General features: G+C 36.5%; 1 protein-coding gene across 6 annotated transcripts in view; it reads left to right on the top strand.

Moving 5' to 3' along the window:
• The window catches only part of ZDHHC17 (zDHHC palmitoyltransferase 17), a 74,756-nt gene that overhangs the window by 20,231 nt on the left and 33,995 nt on the right, over positions 1 to 20,530 (top strand). For all 6 annotated transcript variants that reach the window (XR_013958870.1, XM_080638877.1, XM_080638876.1 and 3 more), the window contains exons 3-6: positions 7,117 to 7,239; positions 13,445 to 13,522; positions 14,925 to 15,069; positions 20,352 to 20,416. Coding sequence is in view for 5 of the 6 variants with exons in the window: in XM_080638877.1 (XP_080495003.1) it covers positions 7,117 to 7,239; positions 13,445 to 13,522; positions 14,925 to 15,069; positions 20,352 to 20,416 (411 nt within the window). In the remaining variant the exon portion in view is untranslated. The remainder of the gene's footprint in view (positions 1 to 7,116; positions 7,240 to 13,444; positions 13,523 to 14,924; positions 15,070 to 20,351; positions 20,417 to 20,530) is intronic.

Here is a 20,530-nt window from a genome sequence, read left to right as displayed (position 1 = left end):
TACTTTTGAGTGTTAGATTTGTCTATGTCTGTATTAGCTGAAAAGCAGTAAAATGGATTTTATTGGCACACAATGGGAGGTGAACTGTATTTGCAGGTACAGCAGTAGAAGATTTCAGAAATGAACTCTACAAAATTACTGTTACGACAAATTTATGAGCATTTTATGAAAACATGCATGAGGAATTATGGTAAGCTGTAAATATAGACGGTTGCTGGACAGACTGTTGGAAGCGAACATATGGTTTTCTTCATGTTGGTAGTGATGTTTATTTTCTGTAGGTGATGATTAAGAGGTAAGTGGGCAACATTGATACACAGACATGATGTTTCCTTGATTTGTCAATATCATTTATAGGTTAGAAAGAATATGTGTCTGTGTAATTTCCTCTTTTGTCTTTGATCCTGCAGTTTCACTGCTTGTATGGAACTGAGTTTATTGCTGAGAAAGGTTTGTAGAAGTAAACTATGTGCAAATTTAATAATTGCATTATTAATGCAGATGAGTTATACAAATTTGCCTGCTATACAGTCCTATAGTACATAGTAACTTTCTGAAGAATTGTCATGAAGCTAGTTTTTAGCTTTCTGTTGTTTACCATTCAAAGACTACCATGACTGTCACTTTTCTTCAATGAGCTGAGGTGGTAGAGAGTTTCATAAGATTTTTCTCGTACCACTAATTTGAATGCTTAAACTATTATTTCTCTTGCTGAGCTAATTAATTTTTTTCCTCTTAAAAGTTTTTTTCCTTTTTTCCTAAAAAGCATCTTCTCCAGTTGAAAGCAGCTTTGCAGCTCTGCATGTGACATAGGCCCCATTTAGGTTTAGGAAGTATGTACTTCAGTGTTAGTTGTGAGGAGTTTAAGTTCCTGAAATAGATGTTGGCTGACTCCCCAGTTGTTGCTCTAGATTCTTTAATAGCAATACTACAATCTACAATCATCATATTAAAAGATTTTTAGAAACAAAAATATTGTCACAACATCAAACTATCTGCTTCTTAAAAGCATGGAAATACGACAGCAAAAGTGGTTTTACAGGTTACCTGCTTCCATCCTTGTATGCTCATTGCATGTTTAAAACCCTAAAACACATTTGTCCCTGCTAGCCCTCAAATTTAGACTGATTATGCTTTCAACTGAGTTATAATTCTTTTCTAGTCTCCTCAAACAAGAATCAACAGAGCTGTGAGTTATCCATTATGTTCCTTCCCAGTCATGGGAAGATGTGGTTTACAGAGAAGATGACTATCACTGAAGAGGAGTGTAGTTCTGTATCATAGCCCTAATGGTTAATATCACAGGGAAGGGGGACTGTCAGCATGGGTATGTGATCAAGTTGTGATATCCAGACAGCACTTTCCTGACTAGAGGAAGAACTCACCTTTAAGTATTTACTAGGATTAGAAGGCTATGTTATGTAAAGCAGCTGTCTTAATGGGAAAAAAATGTCTTAAAGGCAGAAAATAAACTCACCAGGTATCATAATGATCAAAATAAAAAATAAAATAATGCCGCTAATGTATTTATTCTGTTATTAAAAAGTTATAGAGTTCCTATTAAAATGTAGTTAATCACTTTTGTAGAAATATAATATTTTATATACATGAAGAATTGGAGGTCTTATCCTCTACCACTTGCCTTCAAAAATCAATATTCACTTAGATTAAAATATCTGGTGGCTTACTTTTTACTTTAGTGCTAGTGTAAGTAAGGTGCCACAAAAAATTCTGTAGAAAAGGGGGAACATAGGTCCTTAAAGATTATGATGAAAAATGAGATAAAAAGGTTTAAAACTCATCTGTACTTCATATGTTTAAGTATAGAATTCTATTTTGAGATGTTGAGTTTATGGATACAGAATTATAGAGAAATAAAACAATGTTAGTAAAATAATGCATTTGCTCTTGTGTTTTTCAGCAAGGGAAAATAAGAGCTTGCAAACTGCACACGTTTTTCCAAACGTATTTGTTCTTTCATATCTTGTTGAACTGTTTGTGTGCTTTATCTTCTTAGTCTGTAGATTGGATACTTGTTAAATTAACATGCTCATACACTCATACACTGAGCTACAAATCTAATAATCTCTTAGGATCAAATTAAAACTTTCTATAGAAAAAAGATTCAGATGATGTTCTCATTGCAAATATGTATTTGTATTTTTTTCCCCATCATGTTCCTGATAAGTTCTCCCACAGGTATGGAGCCCTAAGGCATGATTTACACCACAAATAGGCTCTCAGTGTGTTTGTTCTGCAGAAACTTCTGCTGGCTTGAATATCTATTGTTATAAAGGACACTTTTCACTGGCTTTGTTATAACCTGTCTAAGGGCATGTAGGTAGTGTTAAAAGTAGTAGTGTCTTAGCCCTTTGTCTTGCAAATGTTATAGTATGTGTGCGCTCTCTTGGCATCTGGTATTTTGGTTCTAGCAAAATTATTTGGTTCATTCATATAAATATTTCCACTGTTCTTCTGAAAGCAAAATCGGGCTTCTCATGTACTTGAAAACCTGTTTTCAAAGCAGCAGTAAAAAAATCATCCATTCTTGCCTTTGCTATTGCAATGAAGGAACATTAATAATACTTCATACTTAATAAGTATTTCACTTTCAACTGCACAGAAAGTGTTTGAATTTCTTCTGCTTCTACAAAATCAGAGGGTGGGCTGTGTAGTGGTTTAATTTCTCTGAGATAGAATTTAGTGCTCTCACTGGAGCTGCAAGGGAATGGAGTCTTGTAAAAAAGTCGTGATTTAAAAGTGAAGTTTAATGGGGAGATGTTGGGTATGTTTATCTCTTCTGGCACTCTTTGTCATCCAAGGCTGGAGTCGTAACTTTGAATGTGATGTCTTGGCAAGAGTGTTCTGTTAACATAATAACTTTAAGTTTCTGCCTTTGTTTTAAATCGTTTAAGCCATGAAACCAGGTAAAAGTAGCTAATATTCACAGGTGGAGAAGTGTATGATGGATTATGACTAGGAGAACAAAATCATACAATCATAGAATGGTTTGGGTTGGAAGGGACCTTAAAACTCATCTAGTTCTAACCCTTCTGCCATGGGCAGGGGCACCTTCTGCTAGATCAGTTTGCTCAAAGCCCCATTAATCCTTGCATTGTGACTTTCAGTAGTGAACCTGAGCAGATTCTCACTATGCTGAAAGTGTGTCAAACAACCACTATGAACATAGGTATTAAACATTAATGATCTTAATGAGTGCTTTTGTGACTCCTAGAAGATTGATTCCTTGTGCTCAAGTGTTAAGATTTCATTATCACAAGATTAACTTTTCTGTTAGTTTTATTCATTGAGGTCATTCAAAATGAAGTTGTGTGCATTGTGAAATAGTGCAGCACAAAAGATGAAATATACTGAATCTTGTTAAAAAAAAAAAATTGACATACATCGGAGAACATGCTTTTCTTCTCATTATTTCTCATGATTCATGGGGTAACTGGTAAGAAAATAGGATACGTACGGAATCATTTAAATCGGTGAGGGTTGGCCAAAGTGACAGTTACTCCTGGCTTTTTTCAGCTATTCACAGAAGATGGGCAGATGCTGACATGGGTATATGTTCTGTATGCCTGGTCATTTGTGCCCATAGAGTTTGGTTATATCGCTGAAAGTGAAATGTATCTGCAGTTCATGTGGAAGGCTAATAAGCCACTACTGCTTAGACAATTTGAGGCTTTGGAACACATGTAAGAGCTGAATTTCTCTTGTCTCTCAACATCATTGTTAACTGTTAATTAAGCAGCTCTTGAGTTGTCCCTTTGGTGTTGAAAACAAAACTATCTTGCTGTTTAATGCAAAACCCATGAGAAGGTACGAAAGGCTTTGTTAGTATTTAACCGCCATCGTTCATGGGAATGAGACTTCAAAAGATAAAAACCCAATCATTTTTCTACTAATTGCGTTTCCAGTTAAAACAGCTTTGATTGGAGTTATGATGACAGCAAACTGAAGGAGTCTGCTCCAGTCTTACCTACTGTTTGTTGGCATGGTGATGTGCTCACTGAAGAGAGATTCCTTCCTAGTACTGTGGCCAAATTTTATGTTAATCGTGGCAAAGCTGGCAGTATCTATTTCCAAGAGTCGATGTGCTTGCAGAAAAAGATTAAAAGAATGGATTACCTATTTAAAATGCAAAAGCCTTCTAGGATACTATTTTTGAAAGTATTAAATGCAGGATAAATTTAACCCACAATGACAAATGTTACAGGTTAGTTATCAAAATGGCTTAAAGACTGTAATAGTGAAATAAGCTTGCACAGTGGCATTTTAGCCCTGGAAGAACTAGTTCAATTTCTTTCAGAACAAGGGAAGTTCAGTAGGATGCTTTAATTATACTTCATATTGATATTTACAGCATGACAGTCACCCTCTAGAATTCACCAAAATGCTTGAAAATTTGTTAGATTAACACATAAGTATCTTGTATTGTGAGGATTTGACTCCTGTCCTCCTTTCCTTGCTCTTGAAGGGCATAGAGCCCTTTATAGCAACGTTATAAGCATGATTATGCTGAGTGTCTGAAAGAGATGACTTTCTCATTTTGTAGTCTAACAGTGCATCATGAACCTTTGGAGAAGGCAAGGTGAAATCAGCTGCAGCGAATCAATGGAAGAAGACTATAGGTAGTATGTGAGAGAAGAATGCTTGATTTCTAGGGCACAGCTCAAGAAGCTATGACTGCATTGGATTTAGTGGTTGGTTTCGTAGTAAAAGAACCTGATGTTTCCAGGAAGAGGAGCAAATTGCAATTTCTTAACCTTTTTTGCTAGGCAAATTTTATTTGCCTAGATCCTTAAATTCTTTGGTGACAACTTAGTAAATTGAAGAATTATTAAATTATACCTTCTGTGTTACATCTTCTGTGATTCATTATGATTGAGTTCAAGATACTGAAATAAATTGCTAAGAAGAGTCAGACTGATGGTGACTTAAATAAAAAATTGCTATATACCTCACACTCACTTAAATTTTTGGAAGGTATTTTGTTTTCCTGGGAACGCTCTTCAGATGTATTGCAGAACTTCATGATTTGTTTTGTGGCCAAGTGGTAGGAAGTACTTTGAAGTTTGCCTTCCAGTTAGTTGGTAGGAGAGGAAATCTATGATGCTAAGCCCAGAGAATAATCTATTCCTACTACTCCTTATATCTGAACCCATCCAGTAGTCTTTGCCCAGGACCTAGAAGCCGTTATGGGTGAATCTTAGAGAGTACTATTTGTAAACATCAGTGGAGCATAATTACAGCATCCTATCAGAGCTTCTCTAGGGGCATTGCAAAAGCTTTCTGCCTCAACAGGCTGAAGAGATGAATCACATGCTTGCCTTAGCTCTCTTTCATTTTCATATCTCTTGGCCTTTTAAGCAGTGGGGTTTGGGGAAGTTAGGAATGTCATATGTTAAGCCATTTGAACAGGCAGTCATCAGACCACACTGCTGATCTGGACTGGGATTTGGGAGATAGTGCATCTCGAGTTTTGCCAGACTTACAGCCTTATCAATTTTCCTGGCAGTTATGTGTGTCTCACTATGTATATCTTGTCTGGCTGGTTTCATATTTTTAAGACTTCGTAAACCAAACCTCTTCTCTTCCCCCTTTGCCAATAATGATTAAAACCTAAGCTTTGTTGTGAAAATTATGCATGACTGCTGCTTTTTCACTCAGTCTGAGGGACCAGATTTTACAGGCTTGTTGCCAATTGGTATGTACTGCATGTAACAGTCTTTGTTCTGATCTTTTGTAATATTTGGAAGGATTATAGGTACGGCAGCAATTTCTAGCATTTTTCAGAATTTCTAGTGCAACTTTCCTAAGAAATTGAAAGCAACATGTTCTGGGTAGATTATGTCTAGTATTTTATTTAATTTTATTTATTGATTTTTTTTAATAGTGTCCACTGGTTTATGTGCTTCAAACCTGTGATAGGCTTGGGAAGCATTCCTGAGGTTTGTTGACTTAGGTCATTTGAGGCTTCACTATTGGAGCGCTGTCCAGATTGAGGATCTGTTCAGATATATGACAGAAAAAGTAACTGCCCTGGAATGGAGGTCTGTCTGTCAGTTATGAGAGCTGATCAATTAGAGCAGAAGAGCCTTAAGTTGACTAAGGCTGTCTCTTCTGCAGAAAGTAGAACATAAGAGCAGCATAAGGAAAACTTACTTAAATCCAAACTTTAGGAGGATGCTAAATTCTGCTCTTGCAGAAGTCGGGTGTCACAAGGCAGTGGTCTTGATTTCAGGATGTGCACACACATCTGTCTCCTTCTTGAGACTTGAGAAATCCCTGTGGGTTGTGCAGATGTTGAGATGTGATCTTTACTTACTTTCCTGCACTGCTTTTATTGTCACTAAAAATAAATGGTAAGGTAAGCTTCAAGCCAAACTTTAATGCTGGAGTTAGTCATGAATGAGATATTTACATGATGTTTATGCTTCCTGATTTGTTTCAACTTTCAAAATGTATGCAGATGGGTTTTTTATCATTGAAGGTAGTTCACATTTAATAGTAATCTTTAATGAAAGAATTTAATACTAAATTGTGGAATTTTGAAGTGGTATATAAAGGAAAATGGTACTAATTTATATCAGGAAGATTGCTATTTGTTATCTGAGAAGAAAAATGGGAAGTGTTTGAGCTTGGTTAGTGTTTGTAGTTAACCTAATGATCTTGTCATCTGCTGAATTTCAGTAAGATACTATCAAATCAGTTAGCTAAGCTCTTGCAGTCTTCAGGAGATAGAAAGAAAGGAGAACAGAGGTGGGAGAAACAAATGTAGTGGAGGCCCTGGGAAGAGAAGAGTTCTATTTATTCTTGGTACACTACTGTTTTATATATTGCCTTGCTCTGCTGTATAGTTTGCCATGCAGACAAGTTTTCTGTAAAATCTTGAGTTGATTAACTTCTATAATAATTGATATATCTTCTGCCAGCAGAAGCTTGTTGTTGCAAGAGATCTATAATATTACCTAAACAGAAAGTAAAGATTTTTCTTCATTTCTCCTCTGTGGAAGGTTTTGTATTGTGACCATAAGTATGATGTTTGCTAAATGCATTTTTATGTAAGGTAACAGTTTTAAAAAAAATCTTGTTTTCTTCCTCAAGGTATGGAATATATGAACGATGTAGAGAATTGGTGGAAGCAGGTTACGATGTACGACAACCAGACAAAGAAAACGTAACGCTTCTCCACTGGGCTGCAATCAACAACAGGATAGATCTGGTGAAGTATGTATTACATTTTAATCATAAACTAATCATGCTCTTAAAAAATGTTGAATTCTTTTTTTAAGGTATTAAATAATCTTGAGTTTTGTAAAATCTCAATTTTGGGTTTTGAAATCTGGGGGAGGGGGAAGAAGTTAGCAGACCTAATTTACATTTCAGCAGCAATGTTTTGATGATACAGGTAACAGAAATAAGACCTGTTATATGTCCAAAAGTCAAGCTCAAACTCTTCTTAGATGAGATAAACTGGTGGAACAGCTAGTAAGCTGCACATGCAATTTCTTCATTGGTTCTTTATTCTTTATTTGGTTTAAACACCAAATTTCTTTTTTTTTTTTTTGGGGGGCGGGGGGAAGTTTGATACTAGGTGGTAGTGAATGTTGAAGAAGCAAGATTAACATGAGTCAAGGGGTAGTTCCTACTTGATTCAGCATTTTAAGAAGTTCTAACTTAAATAGATTCTTTGCATTTTTAAAACACAGCTGTTACAAAAAGGTAACATTGTAGCACCTCTTCTTGTGCTTAATAGCAAAATCTTTAGTAATGGGAGCTGTGGGATTTGGGGTAGTCTTTTGCTTTTCAGTTAATAAAATCTAGAGTTTCGTATTTGAGACTGTTTTCAAACCTACTATTATCTTTCAGAACTTGGAGAGCTTAAATTCTGAGGGAGTAATTCTTGCTGTTTAACAAATCATGAATGTGTATAGAACGTGTTGGTTTTTTCCCCTCTACCAGTAAACTGCAAAAAAATGACATAAACTGCATATTTTCAGGCCTCTTCAAAGCAATTCTTATTAATGAATGTGTTTTCTTACACATAAAACCAAATGCAAAACATCTTCATTTAAACATGTTCTCCCCATGTATGTCCTCCACCAGCACCTTCATCAGACCAGATCTTGAGTTTCTGGAAGATCTCGGGTTCATGTTTCTCTTCTTGCATTTAAAGGACTTTGTGTCCTGATGCAGTTCTCTTAAAAGGTGGTTAAACGGATGAAGATAGGTAAACAAATAAAGATTTGTATCTGATGAGAAGGGCTTTGGGGTCCTGAGCTTGCTGGGGAAGCTGACTGCAATGCAGCCTTCTGGTAAAAATGTCAGTGGTATACTGGGTCCTCATTAAGAAAAACAGTGCCAGCATGTTGAAGGAGGTGATACTTCCTCTCTACTTGACTGTTGAAGATGAGCATCTGTGTGAAGTTGTTGGTTTCCCTTTGCAAGGCAGGTATGGACTTACTGGGGTTGCAAAGATGATTAAGGGACTGGAACATCTGACATAAATAGATGCTGCGAGTGCTTGGGCTTCTTAGCATAGAGAAGGCTTTTTTTTTCTCCGGTCTATATAAGATCCTCAGAAAGGGTCTTATCAATGTATATAAGTACCTGAGATACCTGGTAATATAATACCTGGAATCTTATTGATGTATATAAATATCTGAAGAGAGGGAGTAAAGGAGACAGAAGCAGAGCTTTCTCATTAGCGCCTAGTGGCAAGACAAGAGGCAGAGGGCATGAACACGTGTGAAATTCTGTCTGAACGTTACAATACACTTATTTTACGATGCGTGACTGAGGACTGGCACAGATTGCCCAGAGAGGTTGTGAACTACTCATCCTTGGGGATACTAAAACCCCAACTGGACATGGTCCTAGACAACATGGTCTGGGTGCTTAGATCAGGGATGGTTAGGCTATGTGTTCTCTGAAGGTCCCGTCCAACTGATTTCTTTTCTGAAAGAAATACTTTGATTATGTGCAATAGATACCACAGAAGGTTTTATGTCTTTATTGTGGGTAGAAGCTTACAGTAGAAACCATAATTCTGCATTTGGTATCTTCCTTTCGTAATAAAATAGGTAACCAATGTGCTTTCTGGCACACTGAAAGAGTCTCTTGCAGAAGCGATATAGAATCCTGATTTAACTAAATAACCTGGTTTGGCTTTTTTTGTGAGAGTACATTATAATCCTATTGTGTTCTTCCTTTTCATTCCATTTTCCTTCTGGGTTGTCCTGGGTCTTTATGGCTATGAGTTGCTCTGAAATAACTGAAATGCATACAATTTTTCGGCTACTTGTTTTTCTTTAAGAAAAGAAGAGCATCTAAAAGCAGTTGTTATATTTTGAGGTCAATTTTTTATCCATCTTGAATGCATAATGAAATATATGCAATGAATTGTTCATCTTCTTTGGGCTTATTTGGAAGCCATTTTGTATTACAGATATTCCATCTCATTTGGTAGGTCTTTGTAACATCTGAAAAGTGAATAGCATTGAGACAACTATCATCATTTAAAAACATGAGCCATTTGAAAAAATAGGCCTGTTTTGTGCATAATGTTTCTGTATTAATTTATGTATGATTTCTGTATTAAGCTTCACAGTGCAATGAATCTACCTGCATGATACTTGATTATCAACTTAATGCTTTAGTTCACTAGCATTTTATGTATTCTACGGCTTTTTTTTTTTTTTTTTTTTAAGAAAAAAAGGGGTTTTTTTTTCCCGTTTGTTTGTTAGTTTGGTTTTTTTTTTCTTAACAACAAAAAAACCTCCTTCCAAAAATCTGGGGACCTTCTGTCATTCATAGAGTAAAATTGGCCCAAATTTTAAATTCCACATTGGTCCTTCTTTAAAGCTGAATTTGTGAAAAGTACTTAAGCTTGTGAGGGTTTTGTGGTGTATTTTATCTTTTCTTTTCCCCCTCCAAGCATGTTGTTAACAATTTCCTGCTATAGCAATTCTATTTGACATAGAGATGGTTCAAAATGCCACATCCAGATAGATGGAAGTCTGCTTAAATCTGTCTGAATTGCCAGTTAGGTCTTTGTTATATGTTAGGAAGATCTGTCTACCTATGTTTGAGTGCTGGAAACTTGTTCTGAGAATTTTAATTCAACGTAGTTTTAATTGTACCATCCCTGTCTCTTTCAAGTTATTTTGCTATGAGCCCTGACAATTAAGTCTAATATGTCGGATTCTTCCTTTATATTCAACGATATGTCAAAGCTCCTGTCCCTTCTTGAAGCTTCCCTACCACTGTGACATACTGCATAGCATTTTCTTCCTGTTGTTTACGGAAGTGTACATGACTATCAATGTGTTTAGCTGTATCTGGAATTTCTTCCTCCTGATGCAGTTCTTGTGCTCTTAAGTTCCTCTGTCTTTAGGGGGTCTTGATTTAGTTTAGCTTATATCACCCAGCATTATCAGGTGCTCTCTCACTCTCTCTTCTGAGAGACACTGTTTATTCTATTTCCTTAGAATGAAATTTTGGTTTTATTTGATCCTATCACATCTTTATCAAAGTCTCTGCTATTTTCCTATTGTGTGCAGTGGATAATTTCATTAAATATGTGGGCTAGTAAGCTTGGTATCACAGAGATGGAGCCTAAGTGTAAGTGGTCTGCTCTCATGATACCAAATTTCAGTGCCTTACTGGGTATTGACTGTGTAAGGTCTTCCCAATGAAGTGGCTAAGCAGCTCGTCTGTGGAGAGTGCAGGCTTAGAATTAGACCTGTCTTATTTTTAGTATTTCCTCATCCTGTCTATTTTGAGACTTGAGATTCAATCTGGATAATGGTGGAACCCATTGATATTTTATAAGAAAGACTACATAACCTTTTCTTAGTTTACAACATCAGTGTCAGACATCCACAGAGTTACTCTTTTGTTTCATCATGACATTGATCTGTTGGTCTGTCTTCAATTCAGTTTTATAAAAATGCAAAAAATTGGCCTTTTATCTCTACAATTCCTACTGCCTGCATTTCCCTGTTCCCTGTTTTGAACTTTCGTCAGACATTAATTTCTCTTCTACTTTTCCTCCTTCTAGTAAAAGTGACTGTGTGCACTTTGAATCCGCAAGTATTGAATGCAAGCTGGGGCAGTTTTCAAATGCCTGACAAAGACTTAGTGATCCTAAGTGGGTATCAGTGGAAGTATTTTCTTCTTAAGGCGACCTCTTTTCAGATCTGCTTGCTTTGAATGTAAGTAGATTGCCTAAATAGGACTTGCACACTTAGCATCTTCTAGTATGGAAGATTAGATGACTCACTGAGAGTAGAATAGCCAAGTTCCTCCTTCTACCAGGGACACTCTCATCAAGCACAACATTCCTTCTGCAAGGTCTACCTAGACAAGGAGATTAAGTTCTCAGTCTGGTTTTGCAGAAAAAATCTCACCATTTTTGTGTGCTGAATCTGAAATGCAGTGATAAATCTCAGCTTCGTCTAAGAACACTCTTAAGGAAACATAAAATGTGCCATCTGGCAGGAGATCACCGCCTTGTTTTGTCCCATTTGTCAAACTGCAAGTTCTTACTTCTAAATAAAACGCACTAACCAGTAAGCAGTGCTGCTGCTCAGTAGAATCTGAACATATTCTGTGTTTCTGCGGGGACCAGTGTTTGAATGAAGACAATCTGTTTAATGTTCACCTCCCCATGAGTGGCTGTCACATCAGCAGGATGGATCCAAGCTTTGACTGTGAATTTATCTGTACTGTCTTTTATCTAGGTAAGATTTCCTTGGGAACTTCTTCGCAAGGGAGACTAAATAGCTTCCTAGTGTCTTTTTCAGATTTGTTCTTTGGTAGCTGATACTTTGCTCCACAATAACAAAATTACATTGTCCCTTTACCTTATATACAAACTTATCTTTTCACCTACCACCTTGTCTTTTCTGTGTACCCAGACTTTCACAAAATCCTTGGTTGATCTCATTGAGATTTCAAAAAGCTTAACTTCAGCCAAGAGCTGTTGCAGTTTTGTTCTTGTGGTGTTGGAAACAAGCAGAGTGGGCAATCAGAGCAGATCTTAATTATGATAAAAACAAGAATTTGTATGACTTCAGTAAGTGTGCTGAAATTCTTCAGTGTGCCTGATGGCTCTAAAGGAACTGTATGAAAGGACTCTTCCTTGAGATGTTTTTAGTGTGGACACATACAACTAATGTGTTTTTCAGTTTCTGTTCCAAAAGTTTCCTTTTTGGGCTGTTTTTGAAGTTTCTGAATCAATAAGCACTAGAGAAAAAGAAGATAATTACTTACAGAGTGATGTTTTTCAGATAGTTCTGTTTGTTGCCACCCTTCTTGCCATGTCTTGAAACACATGGAGGAAATTGAGGTGCCAGAAACGAAGTGCTAAGGATTTGAAGGACAGTTTGTGTGGGTGTGAGAGCATCATTCGCATATGCCTGAATGGTATTTTGAAAGCAAAAGGTCTGTAGGTACAGATACTTGAAACGTGTAACCACTTAAAAATCTATAGCTAGATAGTACTTTTCAAAGGTCTGTTAGTAATAGCTTTTTTTCCCATTGGCTTATATAGTAGTGAATGAAGAACTAGAAGCCTTCTGATAAGGCCTGTTTATTAAAAACATTTATTTCTTTGTAATGTATGTGTATTCTTTCACAAAGGAAAAGTCATCTTGCCAGTTTAGAGTCCCATATAAAGCAGCAATGAAAACAGTTCACAGAAGCAGTACAAATGACTATGACTATAAATTTCTGTGGTTAAATATAGGTAATTTGCTTTGTTGCTACAGGTAGCTTGTATTTTTCATAAATGTTCTTGAGAGAAAAATAATTTCTAGCCCATCATTTAGATATTCAGATTATTTTTTTTTCCTTTGATTAATAACAAATGAGAAGTATGTGAAAACCTTAGCACTTAGCTAAATGTGTAACTTAAGTTCTTGGAACAATGACTTCGTCAGGGCCATTCCAGAGGTGATACATGCTGCAAATTGAATTGTATGGAATTCTGCCATTTAGCCAAAATTCTCTAAATACAGTAGTCTTTTAGCAGCATGTTCTTGTACCAGTAATTCTTTTTAATGCAGCAACCCCTAAATATTTTAGAAGAATCAATTTTATTAAATATTTATGTGGTAGCACAGATTGTACTAATATACTTACATAGCAGTTATTCTGTTTTACCTTAGAACCAAACTAGGAAATAGCATCACGTTTAAAATACAGTAACGCGGTAGAAAGTGTCCCTACTCTCTCAACCTGCATCAGAAAGGTAAAAAATTAAATGTATATGCATGATCTATAGAAAAGGAGGTTATATCAAGGCAAGGAAAGGTTCTGGTCTTCTGATCTTTATCTTCCTGTTTTGCATAATGTCACATGTGCTTACTGTTTGTCCTCTATATTTAACCAAGGCAAACAATAATGCTTACTATTTCTGTTATTCCAGATACTATATATCAAAAGGTGCTATCGTTGATCAGCTTGGAGGAGATTTAAATTCGACCCCACTTCACTGGGCAACAAGGTGGTGAAAAATCTTCTGGAATTTTCTTTTTGTGTGTTTAATTTGGAATATGCTATCGATCAATTTATGAAATTGCTGTATATAGATGGAATACTCTGTACAAGAATTAAGTCCGTCATTGTTAACCGGGCACACTGTGTACGTAGTATGATTGAGCTACAGGAGCTTTCAGCATATAGTTCAGTTTTTGTCTAATCTCTTTCTCATGTAGAGGAAGTTAATTACTGTGATAGGAAAGGAGTAAAGTAAAATTAGAGTGTATAGGCACCTTGGTTTATTCTTACTTTGGAGATCTTATTTTTGTCAATCTGCTGAAGTTCGGCAGCCCTTGTGCAAATCGGGCTTGGAATGATTTTTGTGTGACATTGTACTTGCAGTGTTCTGTTACGTGTATGGAATTTTTTAAGATGCACTTAAAAATCATACTTATGATGCAGAAGATGGTCAGAGAATACTTAATGGCTGGGAAAAATGAAGACAGCCTTGAGTAGTAGCTGCACCTTCACACAGCCACCTAGAAATAGGATACAAAGGAACACTGTCCATATTAATATTTTTTACTGTAGACTGCAAAAGAAGACTTGGAAAATTAGCTTTTAAAACATTTAATGTGTCTAAGTAATTTGTTTACTAAAGATGAGAATTTGGTTTTTAGCCTCCCTTAAAGATTTTAGCTTGTATATTTCTTCTTGTTACAGATCACTCGCTGTGTTAATAGCACAAAAGCTTGATTAAATTTCCTGGTATTCATGGCTGTAGTCTGTTGTTCTGTGAAGCAGTGTCTGAAGCTGCTTCTGACAGATTGAAAAGGCCTTTTTGCTCATGTCAGAAACTGTATAGTTAGGCACCTTGTTTACAAGAAGGATATGCCAATGCTCATTATGCCAAAAAGATGCTTAAGCTTTTAATGTAGTGTGGAGGAAGTGTAGGCCTTCAGTTTTCCTTTTTTTCTTCCTATTTTTATTTCGCTACTGTTTTCAATACTAGAAAGATAAACCATATGCCCTACAAAAAGTGAGAGTATATAGCCAATTTGACATCTCTTAAAATAGCAGGTTTCATATGTGGATTGGAAGAAGTCGGAGTAGACTAGATTTATAAACTAGATTTCTAAACTCACAACTTTTTTTTTTATTGACTGGCTTTTTGCTATATAACACTTGGGTAAATTGCACGTGATGAATGCATTGGCTGCACAGAACTTGCTTGTTTGAATGATAGTGCATATTCAGTTGCAAGAATTGGTTCATGACAATTGTTTTCAAAGTATGAGTTGAAGTGCAGGAGCTCTGGTAATATAGTAACTGCTAAATACATTTGATGTATTCAAATATTAAAATTTTAATAGTTTTTCTGTGTATCATTAATCAGTTGTTTATTTTTTGTGTTTTGTTACCTTTAGACAGGGTCACTTATCCATGGTTGTACAGCTGATGAAATATGGGGCAGATCCGTCGCTAATTGATGGAGAGGGATGTAGCTGTATTCATTTGGCTGCGCAGTTCGGACATACTTCGATTGTTGCTTACCTGATAGCAAAGGGACAGGTACATTTTCCATCAGGAACAAGTTTTGTATTTTGCCCTCAAATTACGTGTAATTGTATATGGGTTTTACCGTTAACCAGAAAAATCTTGCAGATGTATAACATAGTAACTTGCATGACAGGTGTGAACTTGTTTAAAGCATAACATTAATCAAGTATAAATGGACTTGAAAATGTTCTACTGTGATTATGAAATCTCTCTGTGTTTGTTTGTCCTCATGTTTATGTACAGATTTGTTCTGTTTATCTGAGCATATAATACTTCAGTCCAAAAGAAGCTGTCTGTCTTTACATGTGTACATACATAAACACACAAAACTGGCTTTAAAATTTAAAACTTGTTATCTTGGAAAGAGCTCTCCTTATCAATAGCTTTTAAAATGATGATTTTTATTAAAATCACCAAATATTAATCAAGTATGATTTTGGTATCCTTTGTATGCTGTAAGCCTGAATTAATTTTAACAGTAACTTTTGGAAGCACTTCAGAAAGTTCAACTTTAAAATTATGTACTGATTTGTATATTTAAAATATAGCATGTTTTAAATATAGTACTATCAAGAGCATTGTAATAACAATCTCATATCTCATAGTTCTTTAGCTATACTACACACAACTACAGAAACAATGTGGTTTCTGTAGAAGCTATGGGGAATACATGATTCTACTTTTTATTCGTTTTTATATATTTTTACCTCCTTTGTGATGCTGTGACTTAGGCTTGGGAACGAGCTGCTTTTACTTATGTGGGCTTACCCTATATGCTACTTGCAAATTATTTTTGCCTTTTATCTTTGTAGAGACCAGGTTCTCTTCTAGACGAAGAGCAGGCTTGCCCTAGTTCTGAACCTTAATCGTAGTACCTGTGTGATAAATGACAACTACATAAATGTCAAAATAAATGTCAGTGTAGGCTGTTGTGCTTTGTTAGTTCTGATCCTAATGCCTTTGTGGACCTGAATGTTCAGAAGAGAGCCAGCTTTCATAACTCTGTGGAGAACTGACAGGTGGATTAAGAAATTGCTCCTAATTGCATCTGTCCCTTTTCAAGACAGCGCTGGAACCCACCTCAGTGTTGCAGCTTCACTGGCTTCCTGGGCTGCAGCAGCCGATGGTAAAATTTCCAGTCTGAGGCTTGAGTCCAGTCTTTGACCTTCTGGAGTGTAGTGTAGGGGAAGAACTTTTGGTCAGATGCTCTCTGGCCTTGGTTAGAAGTGAACCCACTTTCAGTGCCAACAAGTACTACTTGGTCAAGAGGCAACAGTGGCCGATAGCTGTTGCTTTTTATTTAGCTATGTCTCTTACTGAATTTTAAGAGACCAATACCTGGCTGTATCATAATTTGCTCATGTTTGTGTCAGTAGGTTTTCCTGATTCAAAATCAAGCCTGGGGCAAGTACATGACATAAATATAATCAGATAGCAATTAACAGAACCTGTAACACAGCTCAAGTTTAGGTAAGATGATTATTTTAGAAAAAATGCCAGAAAGAAAAACTGAAAAGAGTTTGAAGGCACTTAAAAATGTTCCAAATTGATGCTTGCACCTACTTGTTTATGCTACCTACACTACTTAAAATGCCAAAGATGTATCAGGGGCTAGCATATGCAAACATGCCACCCCGGAATAAGCTAAGATATGGATATGGTTTATCGGGTGGTTGAATAATGTGTTCATGTTCCATGGCATGTGTGACAGAACCTCAGTCACACATGATAGTTACTAGTAGGGTAAAGTCATGTTGTAAGAAATATTCTGTAGCTAAAGTTATAGTTTAACTATTTTGTACTCGCACTTTATCACTTAATCATGAAGTATGTATTTTTTTTTAATTATTCTCAGAGTTGCAATTTTATATATTAACTACTGTCCCAAACTACATGAGGCTTTCTTCTGAGCTATGGCCTAGGATTAGTTGGGCATCTAGGTTGGGAGATGCCAGTGTGGTAGCAGCAGCCTTGGCTACTTTGGTGCTTCAGCCTGTGAGAGCTACTCCTAAGCGCTGTTAGCTCTGTCGGCACTAAATATTGTTCTCTCCATCAGGCTCAGGCGAGTATTAAGACATTGAATCAAATGTGTATGTCCTAGGCCCAACCTACATCACATCACTTGCAGAATTAAGTCTAGTCCTGTTTCTTCCTCATGATTATCAAAACTAACTCTGCTTTTGATGGCCTATAGTATTCAGAACAGAGGTTTTTTTGTTCGAAAGAATAAGATAGGTCAGTTCTGTGTGTTAGTTCTGTATCAGTTCTGAGCCGTGCTTGATGAGCTGGCTGCCTGTTCATTCCACAAGAATCCTACAAAATCTCTGCTTCTAGTGAATAACTAGCACATGTTTTTTCTAAATTAGGAAATGTTTTCAGCCTTACATCTCCCTTCCTTATAAATCTTCTTTACTATATGCTTTTAAATATGTCATCTCTTTAGAAGTCCATTTCCCTTTCCCTGGGCAACAGTCCATGTGAAAGAGATCTTTTCCTTATGGAGATAGAATTCTGAACAAGGGCGTGATGGGTCTTTCTATGAAGGTCTGTATTTTGTGAAATAGCCAGTAATGGTTCTAAAGAGGATCAAATTCCTGGTCCCTTCCTGTGCAATTTAATGCACTTCTAAGTGGAATCTTGATGGTTTTTGTGCTTTTGAAAAGGCTGTATTGTATCACAGTACTGGTTTGACTGTTGCTTGTTAAATGTCCTGGTAAGCCTAAATGCTGCTCTGATCTCTAGCTGCTATTCAGAATCCTACCTTGTCAGCTACACTGCTTTCAGAAAGTAGTGTTAAGTGGCAGAATAGCTGCTACAGCTCCTTTCCATGCAGGAAGCTCTTTCTCCCCTATGTTTTTGCCTCTCAAAAAGCTTTTTGTGGAATCTTGTACTAGTGTCCTAGGATTAAGTCTTTGCATATGCAGAGTTGCTCTCTTTCAGAACCAGAGTTGTTCTATTTCAGAAATAAGTGAAAAAAATTGCCAGTTGTGGTCTACAGAGTTCATGCTTGAAATACATACCACAGGGCAGCAGGATGTGCAATTTTTGATCATTGTATCGCTTATTGTTGAAATCTGTTTCTTCCAATGCTCATACTGTGTCCTAACAGCGTCAATACAACCCTTCATGGGCATTATCAGATTGACCTGTCACTGAGAATTAAACAAGAAATTGATGCAAAAATGCTTGTTGGTACACACCGGAGCAGAAGAACGGTCTCCTAATATATACCTGCTGCTGAAAGTTTACTTTTTTGCCTCAGCCCTGTGGCAAAAAGTAGCAAAAGAGCTTCCATTCTGAAATGTCCCACTTGTTGTGTGGTTACAGTAATAATCTGGCAAAATAATGAAGCTTTTTTGATGAGGGGTTTGTTAGAGCACAAGTCTGCTATCCACAACTGTCAGCTTTATTACATCTCTACAACAGTATGCAAGTCAATCTTAGTTGCTTTGCCTCTAGTTAAAGTTCCTTTGAAAAGGGATCTGCCTCAGCCCATCGTATAGCTTAATATGAGTAATGGCTGTAGCCTGCCTGGGTAAATTATGTCCAGGGAATAGTCTGGAGCGCATGGATTTTTATTTTTCTTTTAGCTGAGTGTCACCTGGTCTGCAAAGTGTAGTTTTGATTAGTCAGGTGGAATCCCTGAAGGAATGGTTCTGCTTACGTCTGGGCAGTCAGATCCCAGCTATTATGAAGAATTGCTCTTCTATATGAAATCTGAAGACGAAGGAGTCATTGTTCATGTTACAGTAACTTCTACTATCTTCAAAATATTGTTCTCCACAGTGTGACCTGTGAATCAAAATCATACTTCTCAAAAATGAATGAACTTGAGGCTAGGGTGTGGTTCTAATTTCCTTCATGATCTCAACAACAGGAGGTTAAAGGGAGTGCTGGTTGTGCTGTGCTAGTAGGCTCAAAAGTATCTACTCTGTACATGTACTGTGGGCAAGCAGACTTGGATCCTGATCTTAATGTGTGTAACTCTCATCTGAACAAATAATACAATAAAGCAGTGGTTCTCTTTCCTCTTCATCAATTGCTTTTTAAATTTATTATTTCTTTTTAATTAAGCAACAGAGTAAAACCCCAGAAATGTAAAGTTATTTGTAGGCCAGGGAATTTTAAAAGCAATTCTTTAGAAGAACTGGGTTGGATTTCCTGGAAAACAGCTGTCTGGATCAGGCTAGCAGCACCATGAGCAGGGATCCCAGAGTGCTGGGTATTTGGCAGACTACTGGAGCAGAGAAGAAGGTTCTGGGGTGATAGAAAGCAACATCATCCACTTTCTGGGTTTCTGTCAGTAGTTTCTGTAGCAAAAGACTTTATTCAAACACTTTCTACCTAATTTTCCTAGTGAGGACTGAGGGGAGCAGCATAGAAATTATTGGTATAGCTGTATTGCCTCGAAGTAAAACTGTTCAGATCTTGTATTCAGGTAGTTTAGAGTAATTTTGTTAGTGAAGGCCTTTGGAGCTTGCCCAAATGTGCTTGAGAGTCTTATCTGTCTTCAGTGGATTTAGGGATTACCAGTTTCCAAACTAGTGAGACGCAGGGTTCTATGGCAGGAAAAACTGCTGTAGGCATTAGATCCTTTGCGATGGATAGAAAGGAATTGTCTGTATGGTGCTGTTTTGTCATTCTATGGCTATATTCTGTTAAATGTATTTTTATATATATATATATTTTAGCTATAGGATTAGTCACCACTTGATTCTAGGTCAGTTTTATTTTTGTGTCAGTTGTTTTTATTAATGGCTTTTGTTTAAACTTAAAAATTTTCTGGCATCCATTAACTTGATGCCCAGATCTGTAAATATCTTTGGAACTGAGTGAACTAAGGAAAATTGCTTTGCAAGTGAAAAACTATGCAGCTACCATTCAGAAGGATATAGGATTCGGCCCATGGTATTTATGCTGATTTATCAAGTATTTTATTAAATATTGGTGCATGTTTTAGTTTTCTCCTGCTTTTGAGTACAACAGTACACTGTCTGTATATCTGTTATGTTGAAGATTAATAGTAAGATAGAAATGGCTAGTCTTACACAGCATGACTGTTTCTTCGTTTCCAAAATAGATTGGAATGGTTATGTTTTTGCAGTGGTGGTGTTAACGTCTGTTTTCGTTTTCTAAATCCCTCATTATGTACTAAAAGCTTGCCAGTTTTTCTCCAATTCAGTTGGGTAGTCTTAAATTACTGCTTCTCACTGCAAGCCTTGTAGCTGCTGGATCTTGAGCATGCTTTACTTATCTCACCAAAGTACTTTTTTTTTTTTTTTTTCCTTTTTTAGGATGTAGATATGATGGATCAAAATGGAATGACACCTTTAATGTGGGCAGCTTACAGAACACATAGGTAGTATCTCACTGCATTTCTTACTTTCTTTTGATGTTAACTAAAATGGTGGATAGGAGTGACTGTGTTTGATTTTTTGGAAAGTTCTGATGGTTGTTTTTTTTTGTTGTTGTT

This window comes from Psittacula echo, assembly GCF_963264785.1.
Source record: "Psittacula echo genome assembly, chromosome: 1".
NCBI lineage: Eukaryota > Metazoa > Chordata > Aves > Psittaciformes > Psittacidae > Psittacula > Psittacula echo.
The sequence above is the reverse complement of the archived record's forward strand: the minus strand, read 5'-3'. Positions and strand labels throughout refer to the sequence as shown.